Source organism: Pomacea canaliculata, linkage group LG9, assembly GCF_003073045.1.
Source record: "Pomacea canaliculata isolate SZHN2017 linkage group LG9, ASM307304v1, whole genome shotgun sequence".
In the NCBI taxonomy this organism is placed as follows: Eukaryota; Metazoa; Mollusca; class Gastropoda; order Architaenioglossa; family Ampullariidae; genus Pomacea; species Pomacea canaliculata.
The window spans coordinates 14,084,147-14,112,136 of NC_037598.1; the positions used below are offsets into that span (position 1 = coordinate 14,084,147).

At 39.7% G+C, this 27,990-nt stretch overlaps 1 protein-coding gene across 1 annotated transcript in view; it reads left to right on the forward strand.

Annotated features, from left to right (window-relative positions):
- The window catches only part of LOC112571473 (atrial natriuretic peptide receptor 1-like), a 276,027-nt gene that overhangs the window by 12,245 nt on the left and 235,792 nt on the right, over positions 1–27,990 (forward strand). Inside the window, 1 exon segment of the mRNA XM_025250455.1 lies at positions 23,023–23,544. Within this exon segment, the coding sequence (XP_025106240.1) occupies positions 23,170–23,544 (375 nt within the window). The 5' untranslated portion in view covers positions 23,023–23,169.

Below are 27,990 nucleotides of genomic sequence, written 5' to 3' on the forward strand. Positions count from 1 at the left end.
CTAATGAATAATAAAAGACCAGTATAGACAAAGGAGGCATCAGGTAACAAGATTTGAGGGAAGGAGGGGCTTAAAGATGGACTAGCATTGCATAGAATTTTGTTAGGAGTAATAGTAATGCTCAAGGAAGAGGTGTGCTTTTAGTGCTCATCTACAAGGATTTAATGGTGGATAGGTGGCTGATATGGAAGGAAAGAGACTACAAATCCTTTGACCATATGTTGTTGTTCTGGTGACAGACTGCTGTGACCTGTCTATCATAATAGTCAGACAGACAGACAACTGTGAATTATCTATCATAATAGTCAGACTGACAGACAGCTGTAACTTATCAAATTCTTTAAAAAAACTCATTGTTACGTGTTAGAATCGGTTTATAATTTTATAAGCAGACATTTAAAACAAAACAACAAAACCAAATATAGTTCTAACGACTAAGATAGAGAGAAGAAAAACACCCACACAGAGAAAAACAAAATTAATTAGACAGATCTTGAAAGAATTTGCACAGTCCATACACTCCAATGATATGCAGATGAAATGTAAACAGGTCTTGGACATCGTCGGTATTCAGCTGCCCGCTGGGCATCGTTGCCACGATGGCCTGAAGACCGCTCACCCGGTGGTCTGGCCACCCAGAGCACAGTATCGACACGCTTGCCTCCTCTGTATCTACCGAGACAGATTGAAAGAACTATAGTGTTTCCATGGCCTCCTCCTTGACGAGGCGTCGGTGATGTTGGTCGTTGCAATCATCATGGAAAACACGTTTCTATCGACATAGCCATATTCCTCAAGGGGCTGGCGAGGAGAATGACAAATCGACACAGGCCGCCATCCTATGAAGGGACATTTTTACCTTGGGTCTCTACATCTGGATGGGAAGATTTATTGTCCTTGAAATTTTTTCTCGCCTGGGTCAGTCCTTTTCATCGGCGGTTTTATTGTTGGTCTGCCTCCCTTTTTCCTCTTTGTCCTCCTATTTATTTTCTCACGTGTTTGCGTGCCTGGACGCTTTTGACTGTCTGAGTGCATATATATGTGTGTGTGGGTATGTGTGTGTGGGTTTGTTGAAAATTTTAAAATTGGAAGTAATGGTAATATTGTGTATAAAGTTATCATTCCTCCTCCCATAGCTTGTCAAACTCTTATCGTCAGTTGGCGGGTTTATCGTTGGCTGGGGCGCCATGCCACGCCAGCATTTATATGCTTTAACGACGATGTTTTTCTTTTTTTTAATGGCTGAAACGACTGAAGAATGAAACCCTGGAGAGGCAGTAAATGCTTTAGCGGAAGGGCGATAACAGGCGTCAAGGGAGACCGGTTACCTCCCTCCCCTTCTATCAGACCACAAGAGAAGAAAGGGGACGCAAGCGATCGACCGTCAGGAAAATAGTTGCCAAAAATGTATTTCACTAGCGACTAAAAGAAATTAGTTAATACTGTCGTGAACCAAAGTTGACGATGCGAAAGTTGAAAGAAAATTCTTACAGTCAAGCAGTATATTGACCTTTTGATTTATTGATGTTTAATTTTTTCAAACTTTGTGTATGCTTATGTCAAGAGTCTGAACTTCTGTTTGTTGAGAAAGAACTGGGAATTTACCTTAGATCCGTCTGTATACACATTCCTCTGTCAGTTTGTTTGTCTTCATGACTGGTTTTCGATCCACCCTTTCTCCTTTCTGTTCGTCTTCACACTATCTTCAAGGAAATCATGGTTTGTCACGTCTGACCACTTGCCCTTCCCAAGTCTACATCTGTAAAGCGTTTTGACTGGGTTAAGGGAGTGTAACTATCCTTTATCTTTTAAGTTGTCATCCCCTACTTCTTTCTTTTACTTTCACTCACTCTTTTACAATTTTCTCTTTTTCACACGCATGTACACACAGAAAATGGCCAAGATGGAGACAAGGAACAGAAAATTTGAAATAAGACAAACAAAGCTGCTTATCTAGATACCTCCTGGCAAAAGCAAAGCATGGAATTACTTTTATGTGATTGAAGCAGACAGAGGGTAGAAACAGGATTGTTGTGTAATGTTTAATTTCAGAATCAATTTTCCTGCTCGGCTTAGATATGGCATGGACGCTGAAGATATTCAGATTCGTAGAAAGTAGAAACTAATCTTTTAACCCCTTCTTTTCCATAAAATGTTTGCTGCAGACAAATCAAAGCTGGCGATAAGATGAAATATTGTAAGAATGAGATTGTCTGTGCTTTGATGATGTATGATCCAATCTGGAGTAATTAACGGAGTTAGTCAAGCACGGAAATGAGTGAGTGAACAAAAGATAAGTAATTATATATAAAATACATCGATTTAATACAACTAAAATATGTATATTGAAAAAATAATATAATTTCTTTAAAGTATATAATGCAGGCATCATATATATTTATGTGGGACTGTGTGTGTGTAAGTGGTTGCACATATTTATGGATTTCTTTAATATATATAGAGAGAGACAGATATGAGAGAGAAATTTATATAAAATAACATTTGACACAGACCTGTTGCCATTATATTTTTCAACGATTCTTTCATACAATTAATGTATTTTCTCATTTCTGAGTTCTAGGTTTTACTTTATTTTGCAGATTTCTGTCTATCCGCCCACCACTTTTCCTTCTTCCTTATCACTTCTATCCATTACTTTCTTACTCTCTCATTCACTTTCTCTCTCTCTCTAGCCTGATCGTCTCTCTTTTACTAACGTCTTTTGTGTAGGTTTTGTTAGAAGAAAAGCCTAATATATAGTCGAAAGGAAAGACAGTAGTCCATTAGTGGCCAGACCGCATGCAGTTTCGATCGAAAGATTTCTCACACAACTCCTAGTATCGATGTCAGAACAAGAACTTTCACTAGAAGTAAATACAGAAGAGAAAAGTTTTTCTTTCAAACTTTGCCTCCGTTTGTTCCTTCTACTTGGACTAAGCCTGTGAGGACGACTTGTCCGAAACACAAGGGGCGAGCTAGCTGGTCACTTCTCACTTTAGATGAGAGACATACAGCGATAACGAGGAGGTCAAGGTCTTATGAGGAGGTCAAGGTCTGAGCTGTCAGCAGTCGCCGGAAGCTGGTATCTACCCAGATGCTTGAGTCGGCAGACGTTCTTGGGTTTTCTAGATAATGGTTGCAATGACATGCGCGTGCCAACTCTACTCATGTCTTCTAATGTGTCTTGAAAGACTTGTCTGGCACACTTGTATTTGTGCATCGATGTGATTGTGTGTGTGTGTGTGTGTGTGCATGTGTGTGTGTGTGCGTGCGTGTGTGTGTGTGTGTATGTTAGGGCGCGCGCGTGTCAATACGGGTGTGTAAGGTAGGACTTCGCTTTCTTGTTTGACTTTTTTTTCCCCCGCATTCTCTTCCTTAAGATTTTAAAATTAAATGTTTTTTTTTTTTGTTTACTTAAATCGTAAATCATATACATTCCTCATGATGACTGTTAACCTTTAACATTTATCTTATTTTTTAATGATTGATCATCGAAATCGCATTTCCTTTTCTCTCATCGCATTCATTCCCTCTTTCCCCACCTCAAAGGGAACGGACGTATTTGCAGATGAACCTTTTAAACACTTTACACATATTTAATTAAAATCTCCAAGAAAAAATAAACTTTGACAAGTCTGAAGTAAATTCGCTTAATGCATGAAAACGACAACAAATTAGATGAACCTTGCCTGAGGTAGAAGCAAGGACAAGACCATATTTTACGTTAGTTTTTTTTTATTTGTTTTTTTTTTCCTTCAGCTGGAAATTCTTTCTTGCCTATCCCCACTTTCCACACCTATTAATAGTATTTTTCTTTCCTTGGTGAGAACCTTTTGACCATCTGCACTTTTACTGTCGTGCGAGTTTATGGCAAATGACAGGCTCGGTTCCCCCTTTCTACATCCTCCCCCGATACACTCTCCCTTTCTTCTCCATTCTCCAGGAACTGGGGCTTGTGAGAGTGAAGTAGTCTTGCAGACTGCGGTGTGTGGGTGTGTAAGCGCAAACGAGTGTTCCCCAGTCCTCCCTTCTTCTTCATCCTCTGTTTATACATTCCTTCCTCTCTTACACACAACTCCTTTTTATTGTTCGCTGATAAAAAGGATTATTAAACTAGCTTTTCGTTTCTACAATTAATTTGTCTTCCACATCACTCTGTTCGTTTTATGGACTCTGCGGTCTTGTCTGTCTGTCCATCTCTTTCCATCTCTGTCTGTGAGCGCGTTTGTGTGTACACCCGTGTTAGTGTCTAGGTATGTTTACAATCAGTTTCCTTTCCTTACGTGTGCCATGCTTTTTTTTATTTTGCTTTTCGTTCTTACTGATAGTACAAAATGCTTTTGTATTTCACAATGTTAGCTAGCGCATGTACCCATCCACTCATACATATATACATTGTGCACATACAGACAGTTACACCACAAGGACAAGGGGATGAGAAAACTATAATTACTGAGAAGCAAATGGAGAAAAGCAAGCGAGAAGTCACAGTTAGGATTCAGAAAGAAATAATAACAAAAAAATACCAGACAAATAAATGAACAACAGAATGTAATCTACAGCACATGGCCATCCGTAATTAACACCACACCAGGCCCTCTCGAGACACGGTTACCAGGGTTACAAACGTCTGACAAACAAGCAAAAGCACACAAGAAAACCCACCCGGGAAGACAAAAGAAAAAAAAAGACATAAAAAGACTCTACCCTCCACCCGGACTTGTTAAGTTTGAATCCCTCAGTTCTGCAGAGATCGCTAGATATGAAGATGGATGCTGGAGATCATTTCATATAAAGATTGATGCTGGAGAAGAAGAGATTACGTTCTCCACAAGGAACGTTTCGGGCGACGTTATATTTACGGCCCGACTACGTGAGCTTACGTCAGATGTAAAAACTGGCTTATCACTGGGTAAACGCTTGCCGATGCGTGATAAATAGAAGCCTAGGCTTTGCGCAAGCCAACGTTTACTGCCCAGGGAGTTAGCTAAACTGTAGTTTTCAAGGCGAACCTTTGCTTAAACCGTTTAATCTGTTTACATGCACATGGGCGCCCACACGTGCATACACATACACATGCACACTAGCACGCGCACAATCACGCAGGTACTTAAATAAACACTTCATACAGTTAGAGAAGAAGAAAAAAAAAGAGATAGACCTTGACAAAGTTTATGATCTCTCTGGGAAGAGAGGTTGACGGGTGAACAAGACCTTGACCGCAAGAAAAAAAAATGTGGGACCGGGTGTTTTCGGTGCGTGCGTACACATAACATCCCAGTCCCGCCTGCTTCACGCTGCTCGGGGAGGAAGAGGAAAATGGTGGAAGCCCCCAAATCGCTTGGAGTGTTTGTTGATCTTGGGAACTGCGTTTTTTGCTTTGCCGTTTCAGTCCATTTTCTCCGACACACTCAGACTAATGAGGAAAGAAATGGAAGAAGGAAAGAAAGAAACAAAGAAGGAGAGAAGTATTATTTGAACGAAAGACTGAACCAAAGATTTAACAAAAGAAAGATTAAACAAAAGAAAGATTAAAGGGAGATGAATTTGTGATGAATTACGAACTTTGTGGACATGACCGAGGGGAGAGAGTTTAAGTCGTAAGCTGATTACTGTGTGGTAAGAACTACCTTACAGGTCCTGTAGTCCAGCTGGGTGAAAAGATGGAGGAAAACAAATTGTCACAAAATTTTGTTTTAAAACAACTTGTTTAGTTTGTAGGCACGATGATCCATCAACAATAGCGCTAAATAGCATTGAATAACCTATACAAATAATATATAAGATAACGGATACTGATGTTAACTATCTTGCTGCTTTAAGAAAAATTTTTAGAAAGAAACTATACTTCGAATTGTCAAAGTTTTTTTCCCAGATGTAGGAAAGCCTTGTCTGCTTTGTGTTAGACTCATAGTAAAACTTATAACCCAAGTGGAAGATATGTAAATGGAGACTTGCTAGTTTAAAATGCAAAATATGTTAACGCCCCGAAAGACGTGTCAGCTTAATGTAAGATGGTCAGAGTCCAATACAAGACTTGTTAACAGAATAGAAAACGTGTTGACTCAATGAAAAACGTGTTAACTCAATACAAAACGTGTTAATATGAAACGTGTTAGCTCATTACAAAACGTGTTAACTAACTACAACACGTGTCAGCAAAGAGGAGCAGAATAACGGAATGTGTCAACTAAATGGAACACATGCTAAGTCTATGCCAGTTGTGTCATGTTCCAGACTAAGACACCTGTCACAATGACACGGAAGGACGCAGCCTATGACGCGCAGCAAACCTGGCGGAAATGCCTTCATCACCATCGCGCCACGCGCATGGTCGGCTAACGAAGGACTTCCGGTGAAATCGGTCCGCTGACTATTGGGCAGTGAAACCTTCTCTGCGGCTGGCTTTATGTGGACCCTCGGATCTCACGCCTCGCCATTAACTCCCAGAGTCCATAGAGGCAGTGAAAGACGTCTGACATTGCAGCCTTCACCTCGCCCCGCAAGGTTTATAGCAAGGGGTAATTGATCAACCGTAGTCTGCGGGTCTTTTCCCGCGAACCATCGATTCTTACCTTTCTAAGGGGATGCCAGTTTTATCTGCCATTTCATCTTCGAACGGTTTCTGCTCTGTTCGTGACTCTTTTAAAGCGGAAAGTGTCCAAATCAAGAAACTGCGATATGGATTCGAATCGAAGAATCACGAACAAATATAGGGACATATTTAGGTTTCTATGAATCGTGATTCGTAAAAGTATGTTCGCAGAAGATGCCTAAGAAAGATAGATATTGGTTTATACATTTCTCCTATGTCTGCATGTAATGTATGCCCGGAACACTCATGCATCTGTATTAGACGGTTCAGGTACAACCGTCACGACTGGTCAGTTATAAAGTATACAAGTCAACACTGCCATGACTTGCATGTTTAATTACTAAAGCATGCTAAAAGAGAAAAAGTAAAATCAAAAAGTCTTCTTATCACGAAAATCAACAAATGAACTTACCAATATTCTTCTCCTTTTTTTGTCTAACCTTCAGTTCTTTGACATTTCCTTTACTCCTAACTTTTGACTTTTCTCTTGGGCTTTCTTTGTGTCTGGCTTCCTTGATTGTATTTCTGACAAAGACAGACGTAGGGCGGTCTTTATCAACAGGATTTTCGCTTTCGAATTTGCCAAATAATTCTTTAAGGAGCGGAGAACACTGTTTTCTTGTTCGATAAACAATTTGCATCTCTTTTTGACTTTCGGCGTGGCAAGGACGAGCCAGATGTACGCACAGCTGCTCACAACTTGTCTGAGGGAAACGCCCTCGTTCTTGTAGTCGCTTCCGCCCAGTCAGTGCTTATGACAGTCTGGAACACTTTTGGACATGAAAAGCTAAGGGATCGCCATAAAAATTATCAAGGTTTGTCCAGAAGGAGGACAGCATTAGTGACAAGCATCCTGACTGCGAATGACAGCATGGACGATGGGTGGCCAACCCAGTCGTCTGGACCTCGAATAGAGCAATGGTATCATGGACATACCGCGTTCTGGACCAGGTAGTCTTGACAACCTGACAGTGGGAAGTAACATCAGAAGCAAAATGGTGACACGGAGTTTGATATAAATTGTATAATATATAATAATTGTATAATCTGATATTTTTCTTCGAAGTATATGGGAGCTGGTAAGCATGAGCATCCTTGCTTTCTTGCTTTCACTCATTAACTTTCTGTTTCCCGTTCTCTTTTACATTCATTGGTCCGGATAAAAATAAGAGAAAGATGCCATGCACAAATGAAAGCGTTGGCAAAGAAAAAATGTTGAAAAGAAAACTTCAACAAACTGTAGAGTGGGATATGGAAAGGAGAAAGCAAAAGAGACTAATCTTTTATTCTCTCCCTCTCTTTTCCTTCTTGTCGGATGTCTCGAAGGCATGTTCGTGGAGAGAATGTTGTCCATTAGACGTAGTCATTTTCTTTCTCAGACGCTGAGTGTGAAAATTTATTCATTGCTGTCATTTTGCCTTGGGACAAGGGAAGGAAATCACAGCTTTTATTTATTTTCTTTAAAAAAACCATGATCTCTCTTTGTAAAGTCTTCAAGAAAGACAGAAGAATGCGAGAAGAGGACCGCGACATCTTACGAAAGAAGTGAATACATCGTTAAGAGTTGCATGGCATCATGACATCCACTGGACGCGAAACATATCAAATAGTCGATGAAAAAATCTCTGACATGCGAGTCTTGGACAGAGCGAAGATTTTATCAGAACTAATGGCTGACAGGCCACGGTACCCGACACGACACCCCATTACGGTCTTTCAATGTGCATTGAAGGAAGGTCGATGTTGAGGTGATCAGAGCAGACAATGTACTCAGTCAATAAATGATGCATTTCAAAAAGTAAAAACTGTAACTATGCAAAATATAATATCATAAAAAGTAGGTCTGAAAAATATTGTGACAAAAGAGTATATTTGGAAAGAATGTTTTGAAAGCCGAACCTTATAATAACTCTGATAATTAGAGTTCAACAACGCAATCAATGTATTAAAACAAAATAAATATTACGATTAAAAATAACAAATTCAATATAAAAGCACCATGAATAACAGGGGAAAGAGGATTTAAAAAAAAAGCTTTTTTTTTTTAAAGGTGTATTGCTAAAAGGCGCACGACGGACAAATAAAGGCGAGAAAGACTAAAAAAGAAGAATATCAGAAATAAAAGAATGCAGTAAAGATTAGAAGTTTGGTGAAACAAAGCCGGGAAAACTTTTCCCAATCTAAAATGCAGCTTGCGGCGCTGCTGCCGCATAAAGAGAAAACAAATATTTGCAGAACTGGAAATATTTAACTGAGATTTCTGTCCAGTCGTAGCTTTGCAGGAGGCACGACATAAACAACAATCTCTGCTGGCTGCTTTGTTATTTATGGCCCAGAGAAAAAACTACACCGAACGACAGGATTCCCCAACCCGCTTGCCTGGATGTAAACAAAGAAAAGCAAATTGAAGCAAAACAACAGAACAAAAAGCTGGAGCTTGAAGCTGAAGGTGGGCTGTAAACTATAAAGTCCATACGCTTCCACACTTAAAGCAGGTGGCTCGAGAGAAAGTAGAAATTTGATGTCGGTGTGCTTCGTATGAAATGGGTCCTGCCGCGGGGAACTATTTATCGTCCGTATGCAGAGAACCATCAATAAAAATCCTTCGGGGGAGGAGAGAGGTATAAGACCTCTTCACAAAAACAATAATAATGTAAAAAAAAAATTAGAAATGAGAGCCAGTGGTTCCTGCACCATATTTTTTAGTTTATTGCTTCTGTCTTTTTTAAAAGCGAAAGTGTTTTGATAGTCAAACAATAGAGAGGGCAAAATACTTTATGAAATTTATTTCCCTTTTCATACAAGATATTAAAATTTGCTTGTCTGTTTGTTTCTTTCTTTGTTTGTCTGTTTGTTTTTTTTTTGTTTCTTTCTTTCTTTGTTTCTTTCTTTCTTTGTTTCTTTCTTTGTATTTTTCTTCGTTTGTTTCTTTGTTTGTTTGTCTCTTTCTTTGTTTCTTTCTTTGTTGGTCTGTTTGTTTCTTTCTTTGTCTGTTTCTTTGTTTGTTTTTTTGTCTGTTTCTTTCTTTGTTTGTCTGTTTGTTTCTTTCTTTGTTTATCTGTTTCTTTGCTTTTTTGTCTGTTTCTTTGTTTGTTTGTCTGTTTGTCTGTTTGTTTGTTTCTTTCTTTCCTAGTTTTTTTATTTAATGTACAGGTATAGGAAAGATGATGGTATCATAAAAGTGATTACACGATTTTCACATGTCTTGACTAGCAATGGTCAGCGCATCTTTTGATGTCGTCCTCTTAGAGCGCAGAGTGAGCTGCACTCATCTTTATGTGATATCTATATATATATATATCGGTCTTCACCACGCAACGAACGTGTTTACACTAGAAGAAAGTGGATGTTGTTGCATAAAACTGAAGGCAACAAAGCGTGGTGTAGAAAGTTGCATTTGTCAGGTAGAGGCCGGGAAAATGAATACTTAACGGGCGGGCGGAGGTCCTAAAGGAGCGATAACGAACTGAAACCACTCTGTAATAAATGATCTCTCAAGCCCAGACGCATAAAACACGTGGGAGGAAAGCATAAACCTCACACAACCAACCCATCATAAAAGACAGGGGAGTGCAGCGGGAGGCTGACACAACGAACCAATCATAACAGACAGTGACGTCACAGTAATTTCCGTTGTTGATTGCATGCGGTTATTAAAGGCCGAGCGCTGTGGTAATCATTACACGATGTCCAAGACAGCCTATGGCATTTATGCACGCGCATGCACGTGCACAACTCTGATAACATTGTGTGTCTGTGTGTGTGTGTGTGAGAGAGAGTGAGAGACAGAGAATCTAAAATAATTTCAGATACATTATCTCTTTCTTCAACATCTATTCACAGTGAGTGGTAAGAAATCTCTCTCCAGCTGTCCTCTTCATCGCATCCCCGTTAACTTTTTTAATTTTTCCCCTGGAAAGACTTTTATTTTTTAAATATTTTTATTTGTCTTTAAGTAAAGTTCTTAGGAAAGGGAAAAACGAAACATATCGTCAGAAGCACTTGGAATATTGGGACACGTAAGGGGTAGAACCTTTTTAAATCCATATATTTGTTATGTAAATGCATTCTTAATGTATTTTTGTTTTTATTGTATTATTGTACTGGCACAGTAGACTCCCCGTTGATTAAAATTTGGAAGTACTTCCCAAAGAATGGGATTCTACTATGTGTTCTTGATAAGCCTTTATAGAATTATTTTCTTTTTCCTGCAATAACATTTCTGATGATATCAGTCCGCATGACGATAGCGATAGATTTTATGTAAATAATACATTATACATACGAATTTTCAGACTGCTCATATAAATATTCATAGTTTCTGTATTAATTTTTGCCAGGCTGGTTTAAAAGTTGATTTTCTCAATCTGAGTGTCCAAGGAAGACCACAAAATAGTTTCAGAACCACCGTCCACTAAAGCACTGATATAAGTCTCTCTGATAACGAGAAAAGAAAGAATATTAAATAACAAGCAAAAAATGTAAACGAAGAAAGAAAAAAATAATTACATCGTAAGGAAATGTATTTCAGGTAATCCGTGAAAGCAGATTTCTTGTCCTGGTTGTCCTGCAAGTTTGGACACTGTGAACACAGCTTTGTTTCCTGCCGCCGGACTACTTTTCCTCCATATTTGATTGGCTCACCTCTGAGCCTTTATCTGCTCTATCATGTCTGTACCGCAAAATAAATGCAAAAATAAATTCCTGCTGTAAGATTATGGCCATTTCTTGTGCATCTTTTTCCCCAAGTCTGCACATGAGTCGGCCCTGGTCCTTATCTGGACTTGTCCGCATCGTGTGCAAAACTTTTGCTTCAGTCTTATTTTATTACTTTTATATGCATCTATCTATCTAGATATAATATACTAATAATTGAATTTGTAGAGCGGATTTCTCCATGTGGAGGCGAACTCAATGAGCTGTACATGAAAAACTACAAACGAACTGATAGTAGAAATACTAGTCAGTAAACTGCTGACACCGTGGTAAACAGGAATTAAGTCATTAGTGAGAGAGAAAAGGAGAAATAATTTCAATCAGTGGAACCTGAAAAAATAAAAGTATCGTCTGCTGAATTTATTCCATCCGAAGCTTGATACACACAGGAGAGAAACACAAGCAGACCGGAAGGACCTACTATGAAGATATCTATATATAGTATTCATCATATTTTGTTCGCATTCCTTAGAATTTTTCTATCATCAATTTTTTCTAATCAAAAATATTTCCTTTTGCTCTGTTATTTTATTATGAATGCTTATGAATCAATATAATAGATACATATGAGTGTGTATGAGTGAATACTTTTCACATTCTCTCTCTCTGTGTTTCTGTTTGTATCTGTTGTCTGTCTCTCTACTAATGTTTAAAAAATTTTTTTTCTGTTGCGAACTCAATAAACTGACCAAAGCTTTCATCAGTAGGACATCAGGTAGTTATACCTGTTATTGTATGAAGGGATTGTTTGGACAACAGCTGTGTACATTTTTTTAACTGCAGAACAAAACAAAATTGATTAAGCAATTAAGTGCTGTAGATTATCGCTCTGGACATTTTTCCAAATATTATGTAAATAATAAACGAGTGTAGACATTCACAGTTGACTGTCAAACAGCAGCGCACAGACTTGCTGGGTGATGAGGGTGTGACCGGGTAGATACATCCTTTCAGTTCCAGTGCTTTGGTTTTGTAAAATATCTACATAAAAATGTGTTTGATGGACAAAGGTGTAAGGAGAACAAAGAGAGAAATTATCCAGAAAAAAACAACTATAAAAAACGACAGAAAAAAAGAGAAGAATGGAAAGGAGAAATAATAAGTTCCTGGTCGATATGGTCCCAGTAAATCCTATTCGCGCCTGAACAACACTCGACAATGTCTGCTAGCCTTCCTCTTATCATTTATTAAGCCCAATCTGCGCAATGATTGCAAAGAACTTTTGGAGCAGGAACCAGAAACTACAATCCACGAATTGCAATCTCTCTCTCTATTTTTCTCTCTGTCAGACATTTTGTATGTGTGTGGGTGTGTGTGTGTGGGTGTGTGTGCGCTCGCTGCTTTATTCCCCAAAGTATATTTTCTCGACATTCCATTCAAACTTTACTTGCTGCTCACCCTGCTTTAGTCAGATATATACAGTTATGACAAACCTGACATGTTTATATTTCCTGTGGCGGATTCACTTACAGTAGTCGGCTAGCATGCAGAAGAAAGGGTTGTAATGTAAATGCTAACAATACTTCACTAGGTTCCTTTTTTGGTGTAGACTTAACACACATCCAAGTGTTCATCGTTTGGGGCATTCCTCAGCAGACATTGGACATCTCGTCGGTGATCTTCAAAAAGATGGGAGGTACCGACAAGAGGATCTGGTGTCTTTCGCTCTGAAACATCAGGATATCTACAGGATTGCTTGTCCTCTGTCGATTTTATTATCGAGACGAAAAAAGCGCCCAGATTTACAATAAAAGTTTCGAAGGGACAATTTTACCCCGGTTATCCTAACATTTTTTTTAAAAAGTTTCATCCCATGGGGTGCTGGAGACTCGCAGTCGTGGAATGTAAAGGTTGGGCTTCTGGAGAACTAAGAGCCATTCTTCTGGCGCCAACAGGTTTGTAGAATAAAAAAAAATGTAGAGAAAAACTCTGGATGCTTTGAGTTGCTATGTCTCGGACAGAGATTTGAACTTGGCTGTCACTTGGTTCAGGGCATGATGACCTGAGCGCAGTTTGTAAATAGGAAATGATGGAGGAGTGTTAGAAATATTACTCATGGCTGATGTGATGAAGAGGAGGTTTTAGTTCTCTTGGTTTCAGAATCAAGTCTCTGATCACCAATTATCTAAAGATTTACCAGGCGTGACAATGCCCCTATCTGGGGGTTTGCTGGTGCACCGAGGGTAAGATGCCCTGCAGAAAGTCTCTAACCTCTAGTCTGATCGGGACGACAGCACATGCTCCTGCAATATTTTATAAAGGGCAAGTTGACAGGGACTATTATGCACGTGCTTTTGCGCAGAAAATGATGCAAAGTGTCCATAAAGGGAAGGAGGGTAATTCGTAAGGTTCTTAAAGGCCGGATGGACGGCCGCCATGGCTTCTGGGCGTCTGAGAAAAAGCCATCGGAGCGATAAGAACACTGTGGTTACTAATGTGATAAAATTGGTTTTATCGAGCGAAGACATTCAAGTGACATAATCAAATGTGGTGAACCACTTGTGTAAAAGTCGCAGTGACTTTGTCCACTTCTCTTTCAGACAAACGTTCGCAATGGTTGTCCGTCACGAGCGAACCTCACCTGTACCACATCTCGTTTTAAATGTTGTGATGACTTCTAGGCTGCTTGTCTCTAGTCAGCACTGACTGCTTGTTGTCTGTCTATTGATGTTTCTGGTGACAGGTTTTCATCCTTTGTCTGCTCGTGATGTCTTTGTCTCTGCAGCTTTCAAATCAAAAGTGGGCGGTGCGTGTGCGCATGTTCACTGGTTCTGCTGCTCCTGAGCAAATGACGATGACAAAAAGAAAAAAAAAGAAAGAAAAAAAAAAGAAAAGTTAAAATAAACCAAATCCGTACAGTTTAGCAACAACACTCAATCGCACAGCACCGTTTTGTACCACCAAAAACAAGCTAAAGCTTTATCTACAAGCTCACGAACGTGCACACGCGCGCGCACACACACATAGTAGCGACAAACGCACGCACGCGCGGTGGAGAAACCCAGATTACCTGGAAAACCACCGACAGATCCCTGTAGACAGGTGTCGCATCCATATCGAGGTACGTCGTTATTTATTTATTTTGTCACGATTGACATCTGATTCATTCCGCTCATGAATGTCGAAAACTGTTTTGTTATCTTAACATTATGGGTTAGGGTTATTCTTATTTCTGTTTCTTTCACAACCACTGATAACAAAACAACAAACAACAATCTAAAACCATATAGCATGTTTATTGATTGTTTTATGACTCATTGTGCCACACGCAGGTTGCATTTTATTTAATGCGCTTTCCTGGTCACGCTCAAGTGCTGGGGCTTAGAGGGGAGAATCTCTTCCGTTTACTGTGACGGAGTGGTTATTTATTATTTATGTTATGTGTGCATTATCTAGACATTCCTTGTTTGGTCTGCGGCTGTGTCAATGACAGTTTTCAGACAGGCCCATATTGTGACGTCACTGCTCACGTGACTTTATTTGTCATGTGATTACCGACGAGTACCATGTTCTAACGTGTCATTGGTAAGGTGAGTATTTTTCACCTGTGTCCTGGTTGACGCCTGTCCTTTGCTGACGGATATCCTTGTTGACGGATGTCCTTGCTGATGCCTGTCCTTGCTGACGGATGTCCTGGTTGACGCCTGTCCTTGTTGACGCTGTCCTTGCTGACGGACGTCTTTTGACGCCGACTGGCGCTACAACTGCTCTCTGCAGTCTCCGCCTTTACAAAGTTATCACCGGATCCCTGCTCATTTCTGCGCTCAATGGCCTGTGTCTTCCTGTTTAGTTTCCCTCCCACCCGGGTGTGCTACCCCTCTCGCTGGCTTCAGGCCCATTTGGCCCTCGCTTTTACACAATCAATTTCATGGCAGCTGGCTGCCTGGTGCCTACAGATTGAGGGTCGTTCTGTCTGAAATTGTTTTTCAATCGTTTTGGCCGCTTTTCCAGCAGACAAGTGGCGATTTATTAAAAGGGCGTAAACTCATGTTGCGATGTAATCGACTTTCTATTTCGATGCCAGTCACTGCAACGCTGGAGGTCGGTGGCACTGGGAGTGATGCTTCCGCCACGGTGACGACAGACGAAGGATAGGAGTGAGCAGTTTTCATTGTGTGTCTAGGCAATTGTCATACTGACCGAGACCAGTGGGAAAATCAAGCCTTTGTTACAATCATTGGGTGGGTCGTAAATCCTCGAGTATGCTTACAGCTGCTGCCTTCAAGGGACAAGACATAAGCATTATTGTTGGTGAAGAATGACGTGTAGACATAATGAGCGCCTTCAGAAGTGTTGGCGATCTTAGTGGACTGTACCCCGTTTCTTGCTACAAATATTAAATCAATGTTTCATTCCCATTCCAATGAAGTTTTCATGGAACATTTATCTATGCTTCATTATATATATATTATTTTTTCCGTTCTGCGCATCGGGATTTTATAAGCTTTCTGGCTGTTGACTGTTACTCTCTGCTCAATGGCAGATCGCCATATAAAAGTCAGCGCGGGTTATGATTGAACTAAAATTCCTTTGACAACCCAGAACGGAGCCTAATCTTTGAGAGAAGATTTAAGGTATTGTCAAAAGAGGGCTGGACTTGCCTTTACTTGCCTTTACGTAAACAACTTTAGGCATGATGAACCACTTTCAAGCTCCATGTGACTACGGCATTCGGCTAGGAAAGAGTACGAAAGTTCCAGTTTGAAAAGGTCGGATGTAAGGTTGTTGCTGTCTGTAACGGTTGTCATGGTGTTCACACGATTCACAAGATTCCCGTCTTCGTGTTGGCTGAGATTATGTATTCTCTGCAAGTCCTGATAATTCTCTGCAGTTGTCCTCCAGCTGTACTTTCTGAACATCCTCCTCTGTCCCTGTCATTAGTAAACACGGGTTGCTAAGCCCGAGGTATCATGGCAGGAACACTATTATTAGACTTTTATTCAGCTTGCTTCATCATGGCGAGTGATATAGTATCAAAATTGTCTCAGCTTCTCAGTAATAACACACATGGCTGTCAGGGATCGTGTGTATAGGAATCCGATGGTTCAGGGTGTAGGCGACTCAGAGTAAGAGAAACAACTACGAAGAGATGGCAGACAGTCTCATTATTATCTGACGAGACGACTTGCTTCTGACGATACTGTCACACATAGCAATATTATTTCATACCCTCGTATACATAAACAGTCCGTCATGTTTGCTAAATATTTATAAATAATACAAAAATATTCTGTTATTCAAATCGATAAAAAAAAAATTGAAGACAAAATGATGACACAAAAGATAATCATAGTGTTCTTAGAAATGCTCATGAATACTTTAAGCACCAAACTATTTCTTGGAATTTTAACTTGCCCCCTACCCTTGACATATCACACCCGGAGTTTTTAAAGAAAAACTGTACGCGAATTTAAGACAAAGCTTAAGTTTATGTTTGGCTAAAATGACTATAGCTTAGTTGTGATTCATCAGCTAAAATTTTCGAACAGTGGACTTAACAAAAGGAAAATCTTGGTTAAATACGAAGTCCCTAAACCCTAAATCCCTTGACTGAGAAAACATCACACGGCTGTATTAATACAGAAATCTTAATTTTTGTCATCAGTGGCACCACTCATGACATCGCTGCAATTACAGTTGCTATCTCTATTCTCTATTTCACTATATTTCTTACAAATTTGTGAAAGGTTGTACTTTCTTTAATGCAGTGAAGAGTTATTTGAACATGAGTATTATTGTGGTGAGTATATGTAAAATACTCCTCTAGAAATAGAGGAGGACAATCAGACAGTAAATGGATGTACAGAATTGAAGGGAGGAGGGGATAGACAGGGGATAAATATTTCGGTAACCATCGCCGCTCCGCGAAGATTCATTGATGACGTTTGTCTCGCGGAAGTTTTGGAAATGAGTCTACTGATAAGCTTTCAATTCGCTTACCAACAATGCCATTAGGTCTCCCAAAGCAGACTCTACTTACTGTTTCTGCTGTCTGGGAGACCTTCGGGAAAACAAGACTTTGGGATCTTGCTGCCAGCGGCGGATTGGCCCTGGCTGGAGAAACTGCTGGAGGCTGCAAGAACTACTTCCAGAATTACAGCGCCGTCTCGTCAGCGTTGTACGGTCCGAAATTGAATATGCAAGGCAGTGTTTTCACACGCCGGCCTACTTTTCAGCCAGGTAATAATCTCTGGCTAACAAAGTTTGGCCATAAAAAATGTGAAAAAAATGTTGGAGCATCGCAAGAACAGGAAAACCGACCATCGCTGGTGGCTAGCAGAGTCACTTAACTTGACACTTCTCTTTGACACTTTCTAACAAACAAATAGTTCCAAATAGTGTCATTTGAGCACTGTCCTGTTAAGTTCTAGGCAGATGAAGTTCGGGGATGAAGTGTCATTGTATCTATCTCTCGCCATCATATAGACTTAGTCGCTACCACGATGTAAAAAAACAAACAAACAAACAAACAAACAAACAAACAAACAAACAAACAAACAAACCAACCAACCAACCAACCAACCAACCAACCAACCAACCAACCAACCAACGAACTAACCAACCAACCAACCAACCAACCAACCAACCAACCAACCAACCAACCAACCAACAAACAAACAACCAAACAAACAAACAAAGACTTTATCCAGAGTGTCCAAGTCCCTTAAGAATTTACAATTTAAAGTTTGCAGGCAGAAGAGAAAGTCGGTTGCAACAGGCTAAAAGCTTACTTTGATTGGTCACTAGGTTGAGAGGGTCAGATGAAGTGGTCTGCTGCAAAAAATGGAGTGATTGCCTTTTCCCGAGAAAAATTCCATTTCTCCTTCCGAGAAAAAGATGGAGAGAATTGTTGCATGAGGTTTTATAGTGAAAGATCAATATCACGCAATACCAAGAAGTCAGATATAAAGGATTGCACTATCCAATAAAAGTTTTTAAATAAGCAAAAACTCCAGGCAAACGAATATAAAGATTTGTGAAAAATTAAGTTTATCAGTTGAAGACTCAATCTACATTTTGAATTGCCTTCTGTTGAAGACCTTCCAAAAAGTAGATTATTTTCTCGATTTCGGTGAAAACAAATGTGTGCTTCATATCTTTTTTATTTGTTCATCAGGTTGATGAAGTTGAACCTCTTGGTCTTTCATCTCTCTAAATTGTTAGCTCTATATGAAGTGGCAAAAAATAAAATTATCAACCTCAACATCTAACAAAGTTAGATAAAAAAAAAGCAAGCAAAAAAGAAGCTCTTGGATAATTTTAAATACTGCGATGTGATTAGGCAGAAAAACATTTGGTGGAGATGATTGATGACCCCAAATCATTTTACGAGTAAACTCAATATAGGAAATTACATTTTCCTATTTGCGCATTAAAAGCAGTCGCTCTTCCCCAGATTAAAGGCAGTCAGGCCGCAAAACATGTCATCTGTCAGAGTGTAATCTCGGAGAATGAATGTCGGAGAGGTGGAGGACGATTTCTCAGAAGCAGCGATGGAACTTTTTCTCCCTTGGGGTTAGCTCTCGCGAGAAAATGTCTGCTTCCGGAAGGAACATGCCGACGGCAATTATCTTGAAGCTTGTTTAAGATCTGTAAGAGTACAATCCACCTTTTGCCCCCTTGAAACCGCTGGGGTGAGTTGTTCAGTATTAGATTATCTATTTCAACTTTGATGCACAGCTTAAATACCTCGTTCTATAGACATCTTCTTCGCATCCCTTAACTGATACCCGGGGTAAGAGGAGACACAATGGGGCGATACAGAAGGTCCCTCAATGTCCAGTCCACACCTACACACTGGTCACCTATCTTTCTTCTGCTTGCCTCTTCGTCGACCACCTTCAATATAACTGAAATCCAGAAATATCTAACCACACATATATAAGCATGCAAACATCACCAGGAAGAGAAAGAAGTAAAGCGCATGATGTCAGCATTGTCCTAAAACCTATGACAGTGACTTTGTCTCTTTGTATTTGTCTAAAATTAATTAATGACACATTCATCAAGCACTAAGGTTGCTACTCGTGTATTTGAAATGTTTAAATATAACGACAAGTTATAATAGAAACATCAGCATTATATCTTTTCGAAGTAACTGTACTTCGTGCTTTTAAAAATGTTTCTGAAGTATTTTATTTTCTTGAATATGGTCATCTAAATGTTTGGAGCTCACAAGTGTGAACGAGATGAACCATATTGCAAAGTGTACAGAAACATGTTGTCTTCTCCTTCCCAATATTCATTGGCTTTCTCACAAACTTCACATGGAAATGTCAACAATCTGCCTTCAAAACAGTCATCTCTTTGAGCTGCCTATCGTCCCATCCCTGAAGCAGGTGGCGTGGGATTGAGCTTGTTACCACCCAGGAGTTCCTTGTGCCAGACTCCACACACTTTGCTCCTCTACACAAAAGTGAGGCTGTTTCCTTCAACCGAATGCCAGCTTGGTTCCAGTCATAATTTCTGGAACTGATCCTTTTATAGCAGGACCAAAGCCCTCCAACTGTACACCCCGTCTCCTTGTTAAGGGCAGCCAGGGATGAAGCTCGCTGGACAGAATTCCCACACCGCATTTAACCGCCCCCAAGCTATTTACTCCAGGCTGTAAAACCTCGCTGACATGCAGACAGAACGAAGGGACAAATACGTGAGTCACTTTTAACAAAACGATTTTTTTAACACCCCGTAAAAGTCACATGACGGAGATAACAACGACGACGATTTTGATGAAAATTAAATGATAATCAGCAGGAGGAGAAATATTTTTGTGTTCACAAAATGCGATGATACACTTTACAGAAAAAGAGACATTTTGATGTGAAGAAAAGACAATTATGTGTTTCTCAGAAAAGAGCCCTTGGTGGTAATGATTCATTATTGAAAATGCTACTGATGATGATTATTACAAAATGGTAAACATAGCAAAAATTAATCTAAGAGATAGCATTCTAATTAAGTCAAAAACAGATTGAAATAGCATCCAGTGAGGCAAGTGAGCCTCTTTCGTGCCTTGGATTTCTAATGTAAAGAAAACCTTTACCATTCTCATTTTTTTCTTCCTTCATGTTAGAAGATTTAACTTTAAACATATTTTGAACTGTCAGCGGTATGGGTCTCCCCAAATTACGGATACGTGCACACACTTCCGATTAGCTTTAAAGAGGGACAAAGGAAATTGTTAGGAAAGGAGACACCATCCCCATCAATCTTAAGTAATGTTTTTTTTTTTCTTTTATTGCAAGACTTTTAAATGTTCGCTAGAAGCAACGAAACCAATCTTCTTTCGAGTGAATCAAGCTGTCTGAAAGCCCGGAATTTCTCTCCGAGACATGAGCTGAAAGCAAACTCAAATTCATTTTATGTGCTGGATAAAAGAAAGTAAATATTACTTAACTGGTTCTTTGCTCACTTGAAAAATTCTTTCTCGACAGTTGTTTCCTGTTGGCTGCATTAATAATGGTATAGGAAGGCGGGATAAATAAGGATGATCTTTATTTTCACAGACATTGAGCTTGTTTTACACCTGTCACTGTCATTGGACCGCCACGCATCTACCAGGTTTTACCTGCCATCGTTACTTCAATAAAAACGGATTTTATAAAGCTCATTAAGTTATTAGTCATGGTTTAATGCACGTGCCGTGTTCTTAATATGATCGTACTCGTTGACATGTTCAGTCTGTTACAAGTTTGGCGACTTTAGGACAGACCAACTGATATACAATTAGCGAAAGACAAGTTTATATCTATGATCAAAGAATGATGGAGAGAGGGTACCAGAGTGATTAGAGGATTCACTTGTCTGAGGCTAAAGATGCAAACTATCAGGGTTCGAGGACTGTTGAAACAATGTCATCATGGATGGTAGAGACCACACTGTGTAATTTGGAGTCCAAAAAAGCTTCAAGGAAGAGCTGAGTGAAGTGGAGAAGCTTGGTCCCACAAAGAAAGTTTTTTTCCTATCAAATAGTTTTTTTTCTAAGTCCCGAATTCTGGTTAGTTTGTCCTTTCTTTTTTGTGTCATCCCTCTCCATCTCTTTGTCCACAAACAACTCAACTATTAATTTCTCCACCTCTGTTCGCAGTAATGTGTCAATTTTTACCAGTGTTTGAGTTTTCATCGTCCTATTTCTCATCTTTGCAGAATTGCCTACACTAAACTTCGTAAGATGAGTACCATGCTCATTATCTCATCACTGATGCAAATAAAACTGTTTCTATGTTCTCGAGGACCGGCTATTGAAATCCTCATTTGGCTGTCATTCCAAGTATCTTCTTGACAGACTTCAAATAATCTAGAATAATGGTGCTCGCCTCATCTGCAGACCATCTAGATGTGAACATATATCACCCATAATTCAACTTCTATCAGACTGGAGTTGTGGATCGTATAGTCTATAAATTTCTATTCTGACTTTTCCGTCTTTTCTGGCACTGGTCCTCGGTCCTATCTACACATCCACTCGACTTCTTCGCTCATCTTCTGACACCAAGCTTCTTGGAGTCCCACTAAGACAAAGATGTATGGAGAGAGGTATTTTGTCTACCAAGCCCCCATTAGCTTAGAACAGATTACCTATATCAGTCTTTCGTCCCTGATTTTCTTTCCACCTTTAAGTCCAAAAGTAAGACGCATCAGAACAAAGATTACACTGTGACCTGTGACCCTGTCCTGACCCTGAGCGTGCTTAGTGTGTCTGTGTGTAGGTGTGTCTGCTGCATGTGAATATGGTGCATCATTGTTAGTGATTTTGTTTATGTAGGTTAGTATTTACCACTTCTGTAAAGCGCTGTTCCTTTGACGCTCGAAAGTTTCATCCAGTCTATTATCTTTATGTTTTTGTTTTGGTGTTTTTTTAAAATAAAAAGGTTTGATAAACATTAGAGTAGCTAAAATAGCCAATAAAACCAAAATGTTGAAGTCTGTGGGTTGTAAGATGAGAGAGGCAGGTGAAAGCTAGTGTTCCTTACCCTTAGTGGTCGAGAGAGCTGAAAGTGGTTCACCGGCTCTAGAATGGATAGGCAACGAGCAGAACCCTATCATCTCTTATCTCCTCCTCTTACAGCACAGATAAATCATGTACCCCATTGCTGCTGGGTGGACAAAGGAAAGGGTGGAAATATTTTCTAGTCAAAGGCCCATTGGCTGAGATTTCCCTGTCTCTATTCATCTTGGGAGAAACAATTCCCCTTTATTTCTTTCATTTTTTTAAAAAATCGTTCTGTTCTTTCTGAATATTTTTGATTCTTTTGTGTCTTTCTCTATTTCCACTTCTTTCTTCTTAAGATTTTTCGTTTACTGTCTTTTCCTGACGTCATCTGTTTTACTGTTCTTGTCTGTTCCTAATTTTATCAATTTCTCTCTTTCCCTTATTTCCTTCAGCACATCATAAGTCGTGATCATTCCTTCTTGGAGGTATCGTGGGCGTCAGCACGAAATGCAAACAAAACTCACAATTACTTCCGTAGATTCTTCTTTTACAATATGTTCTTCCTCTCCAACGAAATGAGTTTCCTGTCACCCGCTCCCTTTCAATACAAATTTTCTTTCTTAAGGAACTCAGAGCTCATAAAAACCACACTGGATTATAATAAATCTTTTGTTACTTTTTTCATTAGTCTCCTGAAAAGAATGACATTAGATAAAAATCACGTTTGACTTAAATTACAAGAATACAAAACAATATGAAGGTTTGTTTAATGTTCCAGGGCAACGCTTTCCAACGGATCATTTCTAACAAGTGACGTCACATTGGTACCATGCGAGGACCATCCCGGCGTCGGATGCCGCTGAGCCTTCTGACCCTGTGAGAAACGGATTGTGTGGCGTACATTTCTCCAGAAGCTTCTCAGACCATGAAGACAGAGTTGTCGCCTCTCTGTGAAACGATGACGCCGCCTGGTCGGACAGGACGCATCGCCAGCATCTTGTGTCGCACAGCAGTCACCTCCCTCTCCTTGCTGACCCTCTGTCTCCATGGACAAGTGCAAAGTGCCAGAGCCTTACCCCCGGGGCAGCCTATTCACATCGCGGCTCTGTTGCCGACAAACTTCGGACGATTTCCGTTCGCCATACAGAACGTGAAGCCGGCTGTGGATATTGCTGTGAAGAACGTCACCGGAAGCGGTGGAAGGCTGGAAGGAAGAGAAATCAGAATTCACTTCCGGGACTCTGAATGCTCCAGTGCTGCCGCAATGAATCAGATGTTCGAATACTACATCAATAAACAGGTAAGGATGGGGATGGCCACGGAGACTTTAATTAAAATGTCATTTTTTAATGAATTCAAACACTCGTCCACAGACATGCGAACATTTTACATGTTCAATCAAATGCACATACTCGCCTCCGGACATCTTTGTATTGCCTGTCTGTCTGTTTTCCTTTGTGCTTGCCTACTTAAAATGACAGAGAGAGAGAAGGTAGGAAAAGGATTTAGCAGATCCTTTGGTCCATTCAAAATGGAAAGTATATAACATCACAGAAAACGAAAGTAATACACTAAGAATTGGGATGACGATTATAGTACAATCAGGTAGCTTTACTGTATAACTAAATATAGATATAAAAATATATAAGATATAAAATAGCTAGATATTTATTGTAATAGTGTGTGTAGGGCTTAGAATCATTTACATCAAGGTCTACTGCAATATTTTCATTCTATTAAGAGAGTTCGTGAGACTAGGACACCATAGTCAGATGTGTAGTCTGTTTTTATCATTTGGAATGTAGGGCATGCTTTATTTACATTTTTGTGTGAATATCTCAAGGCGTGTGAAACATTCTGACATTTTTTAAACGCAGCAATCGCACCGAGTGCTCTTCCCGGCAAAATAGTAAATGTCAAGGTTTTCGACAGATAATTTAAAGCTGGTAAAGAAAAAAGAACGGATAATAAAAGGGGAAAAAATGACAGAACAAAATCGGAAGAGATTAGAGCGCAAAATAGTATTCTTTTACTTCTTCTTTTCTTTGCTGACCATTGTTACCAAAATGATTACATTGCTGTCTCATGCCTGCTTGCAAATCATATCAAAGTCCTTCTGTTTGTCCAAAACTATTCGTGAAACTAAAACAAAGCAAATAAGTAAGTGATACAGGAGAAATGTCCCCCTACCTACTAACTTGTCCATCCAAGATTTAATCAGTCTACCAAACAACTTATCCACCAGTCTGTTTACCTCTCTACCATTGGTGTATTTTATGTGCAGAAAACAAACATGCAATATTAATGTTTTTTTTTGTATTAAGGTTTAAGTTGCAAGAGTAATGGGATTGGATGGCGTAGAAATCCAACACAAGGTGGACCTGCTCGCATCATGGGAAAATGTTCATGTAGCATGAAATGGTCATCTACCACGTGGTGCTAGTCCCTGGTGTTTAGGATTAGGCCAAGCGGACATAAAAGCTAAAGTATTTTTTTCTAGCAGAATGGTAACAGCGAATTCTTCAAATGTCGCTTAGAGATTACTTCGCTGTACCTTGCATTTGGTGCCAAGTAACTGTCTTGGAACTTCTTAGAATTACTTATTCTTCTTGAGACCATTCCAGTCTCCACCTTTCAACATAAAGTTAATATTCTAAAGACAAACTCATAGCTTTCATTTCCTGGTTCAGAATTTTTATCCCTCGTCTTGTTCCAGCAATTTGTCCAAAAACTAAAATTCTCCTGGAGTTTTGTATCCTCAATAATTAAACCTGCCTTTTCCAGGATACCAGCCTACACTACCATGTGAACATTAAGCCGGTGTAGTAAAATCCATATTATTACGGTCTGATATTTTTGGAAATAACAATAGATTTTCGCTAAAAGCTCTTGCATCATAGACGACTTTAAGGGAAATGTATTTTCGCTTGAAGAAACTTTGAGGAAATTCACCTTCTATACGTCGATGCCCCCAACATATTAACGCTTTCACGGCTGCCTTCACTACATTTCGTTCACCACTTGGTCTCGTGGTAGGCGCCCATTAGTCCATTTGCTTTGCTGTCTGTTTGAAGCCGTCCTTCAGACCTTCTGATAAGATTCAGTCCAGCCCTCGACCACAGGCCACAGACCGGAGAGATGTGTGTTACATGGCCTACAAGTCAAGACAGTGCCTGTAGGTTAAAATGACAAGTTTGCGTGCTCCCGCAAATGAGTTAGGGTCGTATGCATGCAAGGGATTTCCTAAGATTTGTTTCTATGATAAGAGAATCAAATATGGCGCTCAGAGCAGACTTGACCTAATGTAGTTTCTGGCCCAAGACCGTGAGATGGGCCTGTAATAGTCTGCACTGACGGACCGGTAGATAGTTGGGAATAAATCGGTTAATGTTGGAGGACCGACAGAATTGGATGCACTGGGTATGACCAATACTGCTTTCTTCAAGAGCAAAGTATGTAAATGATTCATTCATAGTAAACTCAAAACTGTTTAAGGTCTTCTCGAAGGGCGTAAAAAAGAAAAAAGAGTCATCTTCCCTTCATTATTCGTCAAAATCTTGACTGCTTTGAGAAACAGGTGTGCTTAAACCCTTTTTAAGGTCTATAGATGCATCAAAGCTTATTCCTCCTACAAAAACGAGTTCCTCTTGGAAAAGTAATTTCTTAACACTCGATCTTCGTGGCAGATGTATGTAAACACCACACCGAGTGCAAACATTGCTCACAAGACAGTTCGTAGGAATAATTAGCGCCTAGAAAGTAAAATCGCAAATAAGGAAATATTGCCTGATGTTTACCTGCTTAGAAGCCGCGGCGGCTGAAGATTAGATTGTTGTCACTTTGGTGTGCAGCTTCTGCGCATTATCAGGACTGAACAAATCGTGTCTGACAAACGAGGCTCAGAAAATGTCAGATGTCGAAATGTAGGTGCTTTGATAATTGTTGTATGCAGATGAGCTTAGCTTTGATATTTGCCAGATGATGTTTATATTGTGTGCCTCAGTGTGAAGACTGAGTTGTGGTCTGCTACATAAAACTCAGACGCCTAATTTAGTTTTCTTGTAGTTTTGTTTTTTTTTGACATCGGGGTGTGAAGTTAGTACTGCGCTGAAGAAGAATACCTGAGTCCAACACCCGGGTCTTGAGTCCTTTAGTTGACTCATGAATAAGACGCCTGACAGTTTGCACGCTTATGTAATCTCGAATAGCAACACAGCTAACTCCCTTCACTTCTGTTATACTTCTCCCTTTTGTTTGTGTGTGTGTGTGTGTGATATATATATATATAGTATACTTTGGTGTGTATGAGGGACGCTTTTGTTTGGTATGCAGACTAGGTCTGTCTGAAAAGTAACGGGTCTGGCATCACAAACAGTTTATTTCGTCCAAACAACAAACAACATGGTTTCACCTTTAACGCAATCCCCTCCAGTCTAAATCACATTTCCATCCTTCTCTGCCATGCTTCTGTGCACTGCTGGAAGAACTCTTCTGGAATGTCCCTCAGCTCCGTCGTTACGGCCTCTTGATGGCCTCCACGCTTTCCAAACACCTTCCCTTGATGATCCCATTGAGGTTGAGGAAAATGAAAAGGTCAGATGGGGCAAGATCAGGTGAATAGTGAAAGGTTGTTCCAGTTGGCGATGTTCTTCTCGGCCAGGGACTGCAGGATGCTCATCGCTTTGTCAACAGGTGCATTGTGGTGAACAGCCACGATTGTCCGTCCACAACTCTCATCCAGCAGCCATAAAAGCGTGGAAGAGAAGGATGGAAAAGTGCATTAGGCTCAAAGGGATTACTTTGAAATGGAAACCCTGTTCTTAGTTGTTTGGAATTGAAATAAATTGTTTGTGGCACCAAACCCATTGCTTTTCAGATAGACCTTGTATTCACCTTTTGTCTAATCATAGTCAACTGTTTGAAGTCCTGATATCGATAAAAAAATTAGTAGACTGTTGGTATCTAAATTTTTCTGAACCGTCTTTATTTTAATTTTTTGGATGACCTTTCATAGCCGGGGTTTCCAAATAAAACTAAACTGAGAAAACAATTGTAATGTGAGGAAAAGGTGGAGAGAGAGAGAGAAAGAGAGAGAAGGACCTTATCTGACTATTACAAGAACATCGGAATCACAAACATGTTAAAGCAACACGAGTCTTGAAGGATCACATCCTTTAGTGGTCTGAATAAGAGTGACTCAGTTGGTAGATAATATAACTGGGACAAAGAAACAAAGCTCATGAATGCTGGATGCTGCTTTACAGTAATGTGACAGCGATTTGTAGACCTAAGACCATGGACCTGCAATTTATTTAGTATGCACTATGATGAAAGGCTGACAATGAAATAAATTCTAGAGACTGCTTTATATTCACATAATGGAAAAAGAAATCACTCCATGACCTCATATTTTCATTTTCGTCGAGGAAAAAAGTTTATTAACCTATGTTCCAGATCACAACAGCATTTAACAAAACACGGGGTGGACTACTGAAAAACCATAATTTTCAAACGGATATTTCATAAACAGCGGCAAGTATGTCGCTAAGTATACAGCAGATACATTTAGAGTATTTACTTTTGGAAAACAGCTTACATTGTGTGTAAAAAATAAACGGCAAGGTCTTTAAGAATCCCATCGCTCGCAGTTCTTTTCAATTTCAATTTTTAAAAAGCAAGAACAAGCGGAACAAAATTGTTTTTTCTAGACATATTAGACTTTGACATGTGCTGGTGATAAAACGAA